The following is a 13,555-nucleotide window of genomic DNA, read 5'->3' as shown; positions in this document are numbered from 1 at the left end:
GCTCCATGTTGGTGGTAGATGTGCATTTGAATATTTGCTATGTGGCAATATTGTACAAAATGCTTTATGTCAGGCAGAATGTTGATAAATCTTGAAATTAGCTGCCATGTATGTTCATTATACTTCCCTTAACTTGATTATTTTTGAAACTTTCTTAATAAAACATAGTCAGGAAAATAATAACAAAAGTCACCAAAGTGCTTCATGTATAGTAACTTATTTAATTATCATAATTTATGAAGTAGGTAATTTTACCTCCACTTTTAGATGAGGATACTAAAAGATAGGGGTTAAACTTGACTAAAGTCATAACCTAGTAAATGGCAAAGTCAAGATTGGGCCCAGACATTCTAGCTCCCTGACCAATGCCCTTACCTATCATAATGACTTACTGCCTCTCTGTGAGAAGAATACAGTGGTTGGTGCATGATTTAACTGTCTGGCCACCTTCCTAAGTTAACAGGTGTTTTATGAAAACGGTAGGGGAAAAGTTTCAAACTTGTGGGAAGAGAATTCTGATTCCTGGGATGTTGTCATGAATTCAGTGGGAGTGTGAATTTTAATTAAAAACTCAAGACATTGCCAAGAATTTTGCCATTTTAAATTTGGTAAAGTTGATGTCTTAACCATTTCTCCCCATGTTTCCTGGTATTTGTGTTCCCTAGGTACGTCCAATGAGGTAGCTCAATTTCTCTCCAAGGAAAATCAAGTCATTGTCCGCATGCGGGGGCTCCCTTTCACGGCCACAGCTGATGAAGTGGTGGCCTTCTTTGGACAGCATTGCCCCATCACTGGGGGGAAGGAAGGCATCCTTTTCGTTACCTACCCAGATGGTAGGCCAACAGGGGATGCTTTTGTCCTCTTTGCCTGTGAGGAATATGCACAGAATGCATTGAGGAAGCATAAGGACTTGTTGGGTAAAAGATACATTGAACTCTTCAGAAGCACAGCAGCTGAAGTCCAGCAGGTTGGTTTTTTAAGAACATTTTGGTGCTTAGTGTGATTTATTATTTATTTCCAAGAACAAGACTACATTATTTATTGTGCTAAAATAAAACTTGAGAAATACAGAAAGTGTAAGTGCATTTTTAAAATTTTTCATTCCATAATTAAAAGATAACCACTGTTATTTTCTATATGCATAGGAAAAATACTATGTTTTTATATAATTAGAATACTGCTATAGATAAACTTTATATTCTGTTTAAAACCTACGTATCTTGAGGAGTCTGAGTGGCTCAGTTGGTTAAGTGTCCAACTCTGAATTTTGGCTCGGGTCATGATCTTCCGGTCCATGGAATTTAGCCCCCCAAGTCAGGCTCTGTGCTGACAAGTCAGAGCCTGCTTGGGATTCTCTCTCCCTCTCTCTCTGCCCTTCCCCCTCTCACATGTGTGCTCTCCCTCTCTGTCTCAAAATAAATAAGCTTAAAAAAAAAACGAAAAGTCTCTTACCAATAAAAAAAGAAAAAAGAAAAAAAACTTCCATATCTTGGAAGTTTACCCATGTCTAAAAAGTTCCATTTTTATCAACGTTTTTTATTTATTTTTTTTTGGGACAGAGAGAGACAGAGCATGAACGGGGGAGGGGCAGAGAGAGAGGGAGACACAGAATCGGAAACAGGCTCCAGGCTCCGAGCCATCAGCCCAGAGCCTGACGCGGGGCTCGAACTCACAGACCGCGAGATCGTGACCTGGCTGAAGTCGGACGCCCAACCGACTGCGCCACCCAGGCGCCCCAAAAGTTCCATTTTTAATATGTCTCAAAGGTACATGATTTATTTAGAGAACCCATTGTACATTTAGGTTGGGGTTTTTTTCTCCTATAAGAAATTTCTAGATAAACATGCTTATAAAACTCAACTTCTGGTTGATTTCTTTAGAACTGGATGGTGTGAGCTTTTAATGTTTTTAATAACTTACCAAATTTATTTCCCAAAAGGCTTACTCAGTTCCATACTGCTGGTGACAGCATGAAGTGCCCTTTTGTCCTGTTATTGCCTTCCAGAATTCAGAGTTGTTTTTGAGGCACAGATGGGACAATCGTTTGCCCCACATGGTCCAGGCATGAAGCCATCTGCAGGGTTTCAAGCGTTTTGACTATTCTTGACTTACCAGCTGAATGGTCTTCAAGGGTCTGTTCATTTTTCCTTGTATCTGAGATCATGTGGACTGCCTCACCTGTGGCTCTTCCAATTTCTTTTACTTGGGTCCCATAGTAGAACAGAGTCACTTTAATGATTCATTTTTGTCCTCTTCACAAGCAATTAGGACACTGACTCCACTATTATTTCTATGAGTTCATAAAATGATTTTGTCTAGCTTTTTTCTGCAAAGCCCATTGTGTATTGTGGTTTGACATCATTGCCCAAAGTTGAAAAGAACGTTTCACCTGGTAGAATACCAACATGTTTTTATACCTACAGTGAACAGAGGTGACATTCCGAGCTAGTTCTGCATCCTGATGTCCTCCTGTTCTTGAACCCTAATCTATGAACATACTTCTACTTTAAGTAATTCTGTACCTTGTTGAAAATTAGTATCATAAACTCTGAATTTCTAAAATATACTAAATGTGCTTGAGGCTTCACATATTACATCCATCAGTGCCAAACCAGAGGAGGTGAAAATGAGACTTTAGATCTTTAATTGGAAGAAAAGTTTCATGGAAATCTTGGCCTAGAACAGACTACTCCAGGGCCTTGGCTACTGTATGTTGATTGGTTTGGGTATAGAGTATGCTGCCTCTGTATGACTTTAATGTGGTTTTGGTTATAGATGAGCTTCCTCTCTAACCCCATCCTACTGACTTATTTAAGAAATGCTGAGGTAATCATATGCTCTGCACTGTCATCTTCTCATACTCATACAAGTAATCATTTCATTCAATAACTATTTGCTCACCTCCTATTTGGCAGTTATTGGAAGGTGCCTGACCATGTCCTGTCCTGAGTTTGTCTACAACTATATTTATTTTCATGTTCATCCTGTAATGTTTGTTACATTATTTGTATAATTTCTTTTTATTTTTTTTTCTTTTTAAATCTTGCTGTCTCTTTAAAGTTTATTTGGCTGTGTTTGTATTTATTTTTGTCACCTCTTACTTAGATAGCAACCAGACAGGGTGTGAGTGAGAAAATCAGAACAATTTTTTGGGGAGGGTTTTGATTCTATATTTCCGGTTTATAGGATGATGAAGGCTACCGTAGTAAGTTCAGAAAACCTAGGGATGTCACACATTGTTGCACAAGGACCTTCTAGTATTATAAACAAGTAGGCATGTTCTAAACTAAAACAAAAGTAGACCAGAACCTTACAATAAGGTTTTGCCTGGCAGTAATCCTTTCTCCTAAATATACCTGACCTCTCATTCATTGTCAAGATAGCTGAATTCCATGACTTTAAAAGATAGTCAAGGGGCACCTGAGTGGCTCAGTCAGTTGAGCATCTGACTTTGGCTCAGGTCATGATCTCGCAGTTCATGAGTTCAAGTCCTGCATCGGGCTCACTGCTGTCCATGCAGAGCCTGCTTCAGATCCTCTGTCCACCTCTCTCCTTCCCCACCCCCGCTTGCTCTCACTCGCATGCGCTCTCTCTCAAAAATAAACATCAAAAAAAAAAAAAAAAGATAGTCAAGATGTTCTGTCTTGCTACTATCACAAATTCACATGACAACTGATTATTTTGATGGTCACCAAATGATTTTTTTTCTTTCATTTTTACATTACCAGTTATTCTGTTTTGGGCTGTATACGTTATTATAAATGTAGCGTTATATAATCCAGAGTCATTGTTTGACCTGTGGTTCCTTTATTATGTCATTCTCTTGCTTGAGTTTGGAGGTAGAATGTGGTAACAGTATTAAGGGAAACACTGTGCCTGGTGAAATGAAATCTAATAGATTGCTACAAATGTCCACATTTAGCAATATGTCTGGTTTTTATAAAAGCAGCATACTCTCAGGTTATGTGTCCTGAGACAGTGATGTACTTGTCCAGTAGACAAGTCCTTAATCTAAGTGTGTTGTGTGTGGCACATGCCTCAGCAGACATCTGACAAAAGTAGGGATCATGCTTTCCCAGCTGAAAAGCATGGATCCCTTTCTCCATAAGTGCTTCTCAAGCTTTAATATGCTTATGAATTACCTGGGGATCTTGTTAAAATACAGGTTCATATTTATGAGGTCTGGGTTGGAGCTGAGGAGACACATTTCTAACAGACTCCACAGCGCTGCTGGTGCTGGTTTGCAGACCATGTTGGAAGAGTAAGGCTCTAAATCACTTCTCTTTTGCTTTGAGTATAGGTGCTGAATCGATTCTCTTCGGCCCCTCTTATTCCACTTCCAACCCCTCCCATTATTCCAGTACTACCTCAGCAATTTGTGCCCCCTACAAATGTTAGAGACTGTATACGCCTTCGAGGTCTTCCCTATGCGGCTACAATTGAGGACATCCTGGACTTTCTGGGGGAGTTTTCCACAGATATTCGAACTCATGGGGTTCACATGGTATTGAATCACCAGGTAAGAAAGTTACTTATCGAACGCTGACTTGCTTATTTTTATGATCAAAGGCTCTCTTCCAGTAAAAAAAAAAAAAAAAGAAAAAATGTACAAATGTTCATCAGCTGTGTAGTAAGTCTTTAAGGAAAGATTTAACTGTAAATGGAGGAGGTCTTTAAAATGGACTCCAGAAAGAATGCTATCATTAGCCTGGTAATTTAAATTCAGCTCTGATTCCATCATTATTTATATCGGTCAAATTATTTGCCTCAGGAAGGAGACAAATACATTATTAGTCTCATACAACATTTTTCTGAGCTCTGCTGTTGTAGTGTGAAAGCGATTATAGACTGTATATAAACCAATGAGCATGTCTGTGCATCAGAGTATTTTATATTTATAGACTGTTTAGAAATGGCTTATTTTATATGTATGACCTCAAATGACATTTAGTAAAATGCGAAGTTAGTAAGGATTTGTGTATGTACCACCTGGAACAGTATGTGATCATAACAGGTGCTCAAATGTATTAATGAATTGTGGAGAAGTCTCCATCAAAGTGGAACCAAATTCTAACTGTATACAAGTATACTTATGAGTATATTAGCAGTAGTTCCTGGCTTGGTGTCCTTTGATTTTTGGTTAAATAAAATTAGTCCTATTTGTTGCTGAATAATTTACCAGCATTGTGTGCTATTATAAGCAGGACAAAATTTCTAAAAACCCCTAAGCCAAGTAATTCTAATTAAAATTTTGGAACTCTCTATTAAAAGCAAAGTTGAATTTTTGAAAATGTTTTCTTAGTATTATGGTTTAAATCTAGATTTGTATTGGAAGTTCCAACATTTTTCTAAATTGCTAGTCTCTGGCTTTCTCTTCTCATGTGGAGATTTGGTCATATTCATAACCATAATCCTGTCCCACTGGAAAGTACATCCCTCTGGGGATGAGGAATCAGAAAACATCCTGAGCCTCTGGCTTGGGTTTCCACACCAGCACATGCTCATTCTTACTCGTATGTCAATATTAAGCTACGCAACTTTTTATCTTACACACCCTCAGCATGCTTCACTGGGGGGAGTCGTTTTAAATAAAACCTCCCCACAATTCAGCATCACCAGGGGATTATTTTGTTTCTCTTTGAGCACCATTTCTAATAACCTAGGGGCTATTATAATTCTTTGATTAACCACAGTAGACCTATTTGTCTCTTATTGACCCACATGACCTATTATGATTGCACTTGGGAGAAATGCTTCTTTAATGATGGACAAGCTTTTAGCTGCCTCAAAGATGTTAGGTTTCCATCTTGGATTGGGTTTCCATGGTATCCCTAATTTCCCTGGTATGGTAACTCTTATGGTAACTTGCATGGTTATAATTTGCACCACATAGTCCCTTAGAGATTTTTAAAGAAATCCATAAAAAAGGAATCTTAAAAACTGATTGTGTCTTTTTCTCCCCCACAAAATGTCCACGTTAAATAAAGCCAAGGTGTTCTGGTTCTGTGAAACAGAAATCTAGTGTGGTTTTAAACAGGATTTTTAGCAAGCTATTAGTAATAGAGGAAGTATCTATAAACACCTGTCTGACCAAGGTTTAAGATGGAGGTGCCAGGGAAGAGATGAAAGAAGGGCTCCCACGCAAGACTTTTAGTACAGCTTTCACCAACCCCCACGGTGCTTTGCATCTCCCGTTTCCTTATCCCCCTTCTCTATTCCTAAGCCCACATCACAACCTAGGCTTCAGGGAGAAGGGAAAGGGATGTTGCAGGTCAATGATAGACAACTGAGAGCCAAAAGAGAACACTGGTTTAGTCAGCTTCTTGTAGGAGGATACATAAAGCTCTTATACTGGTTCTATTCCTAGCTTTTCTCAATCAAATAAGATTTAATGAGGTTTTTCAGAAATGCAAAACCCAATATACGATCCTATACTTTGAAACCACAGTTACAAGGAGACCCTTTCAAAACCCTGTAAATCTGATACTAACTAATAGGAATGAGAAAGGATCACTTTTAGCTACAAGCCCTCAAAACTGTTTCCAAGGTTTTATGGGCCATTCTGGTGATTAGGTGATGAAATGCGAATCAGATTTCAGTAGACAACACTTGTCACCCAGATTTTGTGGCTAAAACGTCTGTACTATGGGTGATTGTCACTTTGCATGTTTTGTAAGCAACCATTTCCTTGTTGAAGGAGACAGTCTCCTTTTGTTTTTATTCTTCCCCCACACGCTCAGGGCCGCCCATCAGGAGATGCCTTTATCCAGATGAAGTCTGCGGACAGAGCATTTATGGCTGCACAGAAGTGTCATAAAAAAACCATGAAGGACAGATATGTTGAAGTCTTTCAGTGTTCAGCTGAGGAGATGAACTTTGTGTTAATGGGGGGCACTTTAAATCGAAATGGCTTATCCCCACCGCCATGTAAGTTACCATGTAAGTTTTTCTTGGGTCTTGGCGCTATTCTACGCTATATGCTGGTAGGTGCTTAAGCTGCTTTCATAACTTTCTGTGCCCCTGGTTCTTTCTAAGGCAGGTGAGATGGTTACATAAGGCTTTCCCATCTGAAATCGGTAGTATCTGGTAATCATTTAAGACCTTGGTTGTGGACACCCATAATTAGAGATGCTACGAATACCTCCTTTCAAATTATATTCTTGCTTTTCCAGTGATAAGCACTTGATTTCTGAAGCTTAGTGTGCTCAAGATAAGCACTGACTCTGAGAGGCAACCTGGCTATGTAGATATTTTAATACGCATTTAAAGGTAAAATAAATATGGCTGGATCCTTTTTCTTTTCCTTCTGCTTTTTTTTTTTTTTTTTTTTTAAGAAGGGTGATTGATGCCCATTTTGCATTTTTAATTTTTTGAGCATTAAGTATGTCTTTGGAAAGGACAACCTGGGGAGCATTTCTCTTGCTTTCCAGGATATCTGTAATGAGTAAGTTAGTAAAAACAAAAACAAACAAAAAAAAACCCATATATATATATGTATATATACACACACACACATATATATATATACACATAAATGCGTAAATAAATTAGCCAAAGTTTCCATTGGATCGCAGGATCAGTGCTTAATTTCAAGCCATGCTCTTGCTCATTGGCACCTGGGTGCAAGCCATCTGGAATCCTGTTTGAGAGGAATAAGCCCTTTAGTCTGGAAACCATGTTCTGGATAGTGAGGGACATTTGGGGATCTTATGTTAAAACTTGAATCTTTTTGACACAGTTTTCACTTTTGAATAAGACATACCTTGTTAGGAGTCATACTGGGTATGTTCAAAGAATGTAGCACTTGGAATGTAGTTCAAAGATGACTGAGAAAGCAAACTGGATTATGTGCTTGATCCCAATAAAATGAGGAGTGTTAGGACATCGCTTTCTAATAAAGAGTATCTTTACCAATGAAACTATTTGATAAAGTATTTTTCATAGAAGATTTGGTGGGGCTTAATCCTTTTTTTCCCCCTTGGACTTCCTAAATGCTAATAATATTCCATTTACCTGCTGCTTGCTGTTGGTGAATAGGAGTTGATGACTAATGGCTATCAAGTTTTGAAAACTTATGATTGGGTTTAAGCAGTATCTTAAAGTAATCTTAGTCCTATGTATCCTGTCCATAAACCACTGATAATATCAGTAACTTTCAATTTCCTTTAGTGATAATGTTATCAAACATTGTGAGATAAGGGAATTTCTTCGTGGTGTATAACCCAAGTTATTCTGCTGTGGTTATTCTGCTTTTACTTCTCTCTTCCTAGTGGAAAACTGGTCAATACAGACTTTCTTCTTAAGACTTCATTTTTCCCCCTTTCCTCCTACAAGTCCTAAAATAATAGAAAAAAATTTAAATTTTTTTTGTAAAAATAGATTTCCATGTATTTTAATATTCTTCAAAAATTTTAACCCAAATTAACTACTTACAAGTGGAAGACATACTCATTTAAAAAATAAAAAATAAAAGAATTCTAATCAATACATTGTAATATTATGCCTGTTCTACTGGAGTTTTTTTTCCCTGCCAACTCTAGGTGATTTCCTATTTTTACAGCAACCAAAAAACTTAGGGAAATTGCATATATTTTTTATCTACTCTCAATGACTAAAGAAGTTAAAATAGTGATTGGAAATTCCCACTGAGGAGTTTCTTGTTCAATGTGGAAAGAAATGCTGCTACAGTCTCAGTGGTTTAAAGTTTAAAACATTAATTTGTTCATTGAAATTTTAACTTTTGCAAAAAGTTGAACATTGGAAGGTGAATTCCACTTTTCTAATCTATGAATGTATACATCTGATTTTCTCTTAGGGGTATAAGAATAGCTCTTTTCAATTGAGGAAAATCCAAATCCGGGCAGCCTAGTCTGTTTTGTTATCAAAAATTTCTACCTTTCTTTATATTGTCACATAATGAATTACTTGATAGTTCAAAAGCAAGATATAGGCATAAGCTTTATAATTTTCTGTATGACTTAGTGCCTCAATTTGTTCTGTTTGCCCTTTTGTGGAGTCTTGAAGGCCAGGAATCATAATTTTAAAATTTATGTACATTAAGGACCAAACATGCATCACAGTTTTTGTTGAATTATGAAGGAGATACCTAAAAGTTGAATAGGAGATCGATATGTTGGTCTTTGGTTTATGTACCCCCACTCAGACTCTTACTCATCACCATACACGTGTAGAAACTTTTAAGAAAAGCATAAGACAATAGAGATTTTCCTGTGAAAAGGTATCCCTTGGGCCTCTGTTATTTACAAACTATATTAGATAGTTCCTGGTGTAGAAATTAAAGTCAGGAATTCCAAATTCAGGCCACCCCTCAGTTATCTCTTCTGTCGGGTGCAGATGGCCTGGATAGTTATATTCATCCCGCTTGATAAAGCCACTGTCTAGTAATGAGTCTGATTTAAAAGGGTTATGGGGCCTGGAAGATGTTGAATAACTGGAAGTTAATAGAATTTCATCCTTTTCTATTTTCTGTTTAAACTGAGCTTTTTATCAGCTGATGCTTGGAAGCCTTGAACATATATTTCTTGAGAGTTATTTTTCAGGTTACATGTGGTCTTTTGTTTTTTTTAATTATTATTTTTTTATATTAAATATGATTTATTGTCAAATTGGTTTCCATACAACACCCAGTGCTCATCCCAACAGGTGTCCTCCTCAATGCCCGTCACCCACTTTCCCCTCTCCCCCACTTAATTATTATTTTAGAGAGAGCATGCGTGAACAGAGGAGAGGGACAGAGGGGGAGAGTGAGTGAGTGAGTGAGAGAGAGAGAGAGAGAGAGAGAGAGAGAGAGAGAGAGAGAATCTTAAGTAGACTCCTTACTCAGCACAGACCCTGATGTGGGGCTCCATCCCAGGACCCTGGGATCATGACCTGACCCAAAATCAAGAGTCAGATGCTCAACCAGCTGAGCCACCCAGGCACCTCTGTTGTCTGTTTTTTAAAAACAGGTCCAAAAAGTTAGATAGCTTCAAATCCCACCTTCTGGGTTTTGTTTAGGTGGAAATAATGCAGTTAATCTATTCTTAGATCCATTCACTCTGGTGTCATCTATGCTTGGGCATAATGCATGGAACTGGTTAAGTTGTTTTTATCATAACAATTTGCATCTCATGCTTACTACAGAGTAGTTAATAAGATGAAAGAACAGCATAGCTCTCAAAAGGGCAACAACAACCCAGCTTTTAATTTGAAGTTATGCTAGATGTGAGTCCTGTGTTTGTTTCCTCAGAGGGTTAGTTTGTAGTAACTGGCACTCAAGAGTAGAAAATAAAAATCGGGTGCCTGGGTGACTCAGTCGGTTAAGCATCTGACTTGGGCTCAGGTCATGATCTCGTGGTTTGTGGGTTCAAGCCCCATATCGGCTTCTGTGCTGACAGCTCAGAGCCTGGAGCCTGCTTCGGATTCTGTGTCTCCCTCTCTATCTGCCCCTCTCCTGCTCGCTTGCTTTCTTTCTTGCTTTCTTTCTTTCTTTCTTTCTCTCTTTCTCTCTCTCTCTCTCTTTCTCTCTTTCTCTCTCTCTCTCTCTTTCAAAAATAGACAAACATTTAAAAAAAATCATGTCATGAAATCGTTGAAAAGACGTAAAAGTTCACTTGCTAATTGGTTTCTCCCAATTTCCAGGTATTCGGGTTTTGAGATTATTTTTAGGTGTTATCTGTGTAATCAAAAGGAAGTTATTTGGACATTTTAATCAAATTTTGTATGAAGGATCAGGTTTCAACGATTGATGAGTTGAAGATTCACCAAAAAATTACCAACCTTAAAAATGTTTTTACAGATTTGTAGAAGATTACACATTTGAGAAAGTTCACGTTGTTATAAAGAATTCAGAAAATATTAAATCTATGCAATAATAAAAAAAAAAAGCTGCTTGGGATGACAAAGAGCTAGTCTCTTCAAAATGTATGGATGTGTGGAACGCTGACCTTATGGCTTTAGTGTTAGCACATGTGTCAGTTGTGACAAATAGGTCTTAAAGTCTCTCTCTTTGCTTATTTAGGCCTGTCTCCTCCCTCCTACACATTTCCAGCTCCTGCAGCGGTTATTCCTACCGAAGCTGCCATTTATCAGCCCTCTGTGCTTTTGAATCCACGAGCACTACAGCCCTCCACGGCATACTATCCAGCGGGCACCCAGCTCTTCATGAACTACACTGCGTACTACCCCAGGTGAGGCTCGGGTGGAAGTGGAAGCAAAGGACAGAAACAAAGGACTCCTTTGATGGCCAGTGCCTGGGTTCACAAAAGAATATTGTCTGCCATTGAAGGTTAGGATGGCGGGCAGCAGCCTCTGTCCTATCTCTCTGACCACAGAGGTTGTTTCGAGACCAAAATAAGTTTATTTTTTCACCACATATTGACAGCAGGATCTTTTAGGTTACTCACGGAGACAAATTTCCTTTGTTTCCTGCTCCTGTCTTAGGACCATAAGTAAGTAGCACTGTAAGTATCACAACAGCGTGGCAATATCATGTAACTGGATTTTAAAACAGGAAAATCCATAAGAACAATTATATTTTTTAATTAGCATCAATTCATATGTCGGCCCATAATAAATAAAAACTTTTAAATTTTACAGAACTTGTATTTTGTTCGCCCCACCCCCACCCCAAACCAGTACTAACAAGTCCAAGATGAGATTCGTCAGTACTTTTCTTGGAATCAACATATTTTTAATCCAGTTCATTCTTTTGAGTTCTGTTCAATTTCTGGAAGGCAGGAGGTATAATGGAGAGAAAGCTGTTGGTCTGGAAGTTAGGAGACCTGAGATTTAGTCTCAGCTCTTATTCTAACTGGGGCAAGTCACTTAAGTTTTCTGGTTCTTAAAATATGATAAGATTGACCAAATTTTTGAAGTCCCTTTCACGTCTGATTGCTTGTGAATCTAACTTGGATGTATAATGACATCTCAAAATTTTGTTAAATTTTCTTTTCAAAAAAACTGTTTAGCCAGTAACCGGTTCACGTTATTAGAATAAAATTTTACTTTGGTGCAAGCAATATTGCTCAAAAATTTTTAACTTATCCCAGGCCTTATTTTTCCTTCCCAAGCTATTTGACTGCATGTTTTGAGTACGTCCACCAATATGTAAGTGAAGTTTTTTGATAAGTGATCTGGAAGTTACCTATCCGATCCCCATAGTTGCCATGTCACATTGTAGTTTTCTTCCTTCTCCATCTAGTTTTTGAGAATGGAGCAGAAACTGTAGAATCTCTAGCGGTGAAGCTTGTAACCACAGTTCATTACATTTGTTACTTAATTAGGCATTTTAAAAATATTCACTAATGTTATTATACATGTTCTTTTCTTTCTTTTTTTTAAGAGAGCACATGAACAGGGGAGAGGGGCAGAGGGGGATTGAGAGAGAGAGAGAGAGAGAGAGAAGGAGAAATAGAGGCTTAAGGAGAACCATGCTCAGTTCAGATCCCAACATGGGGCTCCATCCCATAACCCCAGGGTCACGACCTGAGCCAAAAATCAAGAGTCAGACGTTCACCCGACTGAGCCACCCAGGTGCCCCACAGCTATTCTTTATTCTAGTGGGGAAGAATAGGGAGGAAGCAATAATAGTCAGTTGGCCATCTTTTGAAGGTTTGAAGAAGCTCAGAAGCATGAATGATTGTTCATGGTTGAGTACTGTGTCAGGTGCCCAGCCGAGTCCCAGTCTGTCACCTTCTCTGGACCCTGTGACAATCACTTGGGTAGTAGTGGGTTCTGGTTATAAGAAAGATCTTTGTCTACACCATCAGAATGTCAGGAGTGAAAAAGCATTGTTCCTTTGGGTGCTATTTCTCAACTCTAGAATACATTTGCAGAGTATTCGATTCCACTGTTGACTTGTAAGCTGGATCCTATGAAAAGAAGGAATCCCTTAGAAATAGCTAGCTATCGTGGTAAGATGGGAACTTAAGTCTTGAATGGAAACCTCAAAGGCAGGAGGAACTGACATTTATGGCTTGATAGCTCCTGTAATTTCATGCCCTTGCCTGTAGGTTAATTTTTTTCTAGTAGTTTTAAAGTTGGTAAGGTCCTCTTGTTAAGTCTAAGAGTATAGAAATATAGTGAGTACAAGTAGACTCCCATTTTATAAACCTCTAAGTCCAGAAGCAATCACTCTTATTGGTTTGAGAATACACACATATGTTTGCATTTCTAAATAGTGTGGCATACTTAACATGTACTGCTCATTTGTTCCTTTTTTATTTTTGGGAGAGAGAGTGGGGAAGGGGAGCAGAAGGAGAGAGAGCCTGATTGGGGGGCTTGATCCCACAACCCTGGGATCATGACCTGAGCTAACATCAAGAGACAGTACAGTCAACCGACTGAGCAACTCAGGCACCTGTTTCTTTCCTTTTTTTTTTTTTTAAACCTGCCATTATGTCCTTTACATTTTCCCTAAGCAATATTTATATATTTACCTCATTCTTATAACTTCCGCATGATGTCACAAGGGTGAAAATACATGAGAATTTAACAATTCCTTTATTTTTAGACCTCTAATTTAAAAAAATTTTTCTCAGGGCACCTCGGTGGC

The 13,555-nt window shown here is 38.3% G+C and overlaps 1 protein-coding gene across 6 annotated transcripts in view; it reads left to right on the top strand.

Annotated features, from left to right (window-relative positions):
• ESRP1 (epithelial splicing regulatory protein 1) overlaps positions 1-13,555 on the top strand; it is a 65,096-nt gene that overhangs the window by 21,793 nt on the left and 29,748 nt on the right. For 5 of the 6 annotated variants that reach the window (XM_049633132.1, XM_049633130.1, XM_049633129.1 and 2 more), the window contains exons 10-13: positions 666-967; positions 4,301-4,519; positions 6,741-6,939; positions 11,021-11,189. In XM_049633132.1, coding sequence (XP_049489089.1) covers positions 666-967; positions 4,301-4,519; positions 6,741-6,939; positions 11,021-11,189 — 889 coding nt within the window. The remainder of the gene's footprint in view (positions 1-665; positions 968-4,300; positions 4,520-6,740; positions 6,940-11,020; positions 11,190-13,555) is intronic. The other variant, XM_049633128.1, reaches the window with a different exon arrangement.

Source organism: Panthera uncia, chromosome F2, assembly GCF_023721935.1.
Source record: "Panthera uncia isolate 11264 chromosome F2, Puncia_PCG_1.0, whole genome shotgun sequence".
Classification (NCBI taxonomy): domain Eukaryota; kingdom Metazoa; phylum Chordata; class Mammalia; order Carnivora; family Felidae; genus Panthera; species Panthera uncia.
The sequence above is the reverse complement of the archived record's forward strand: the minus strand, read 5'-3'. Positions and strand labels throughout refer to the sequence as shown.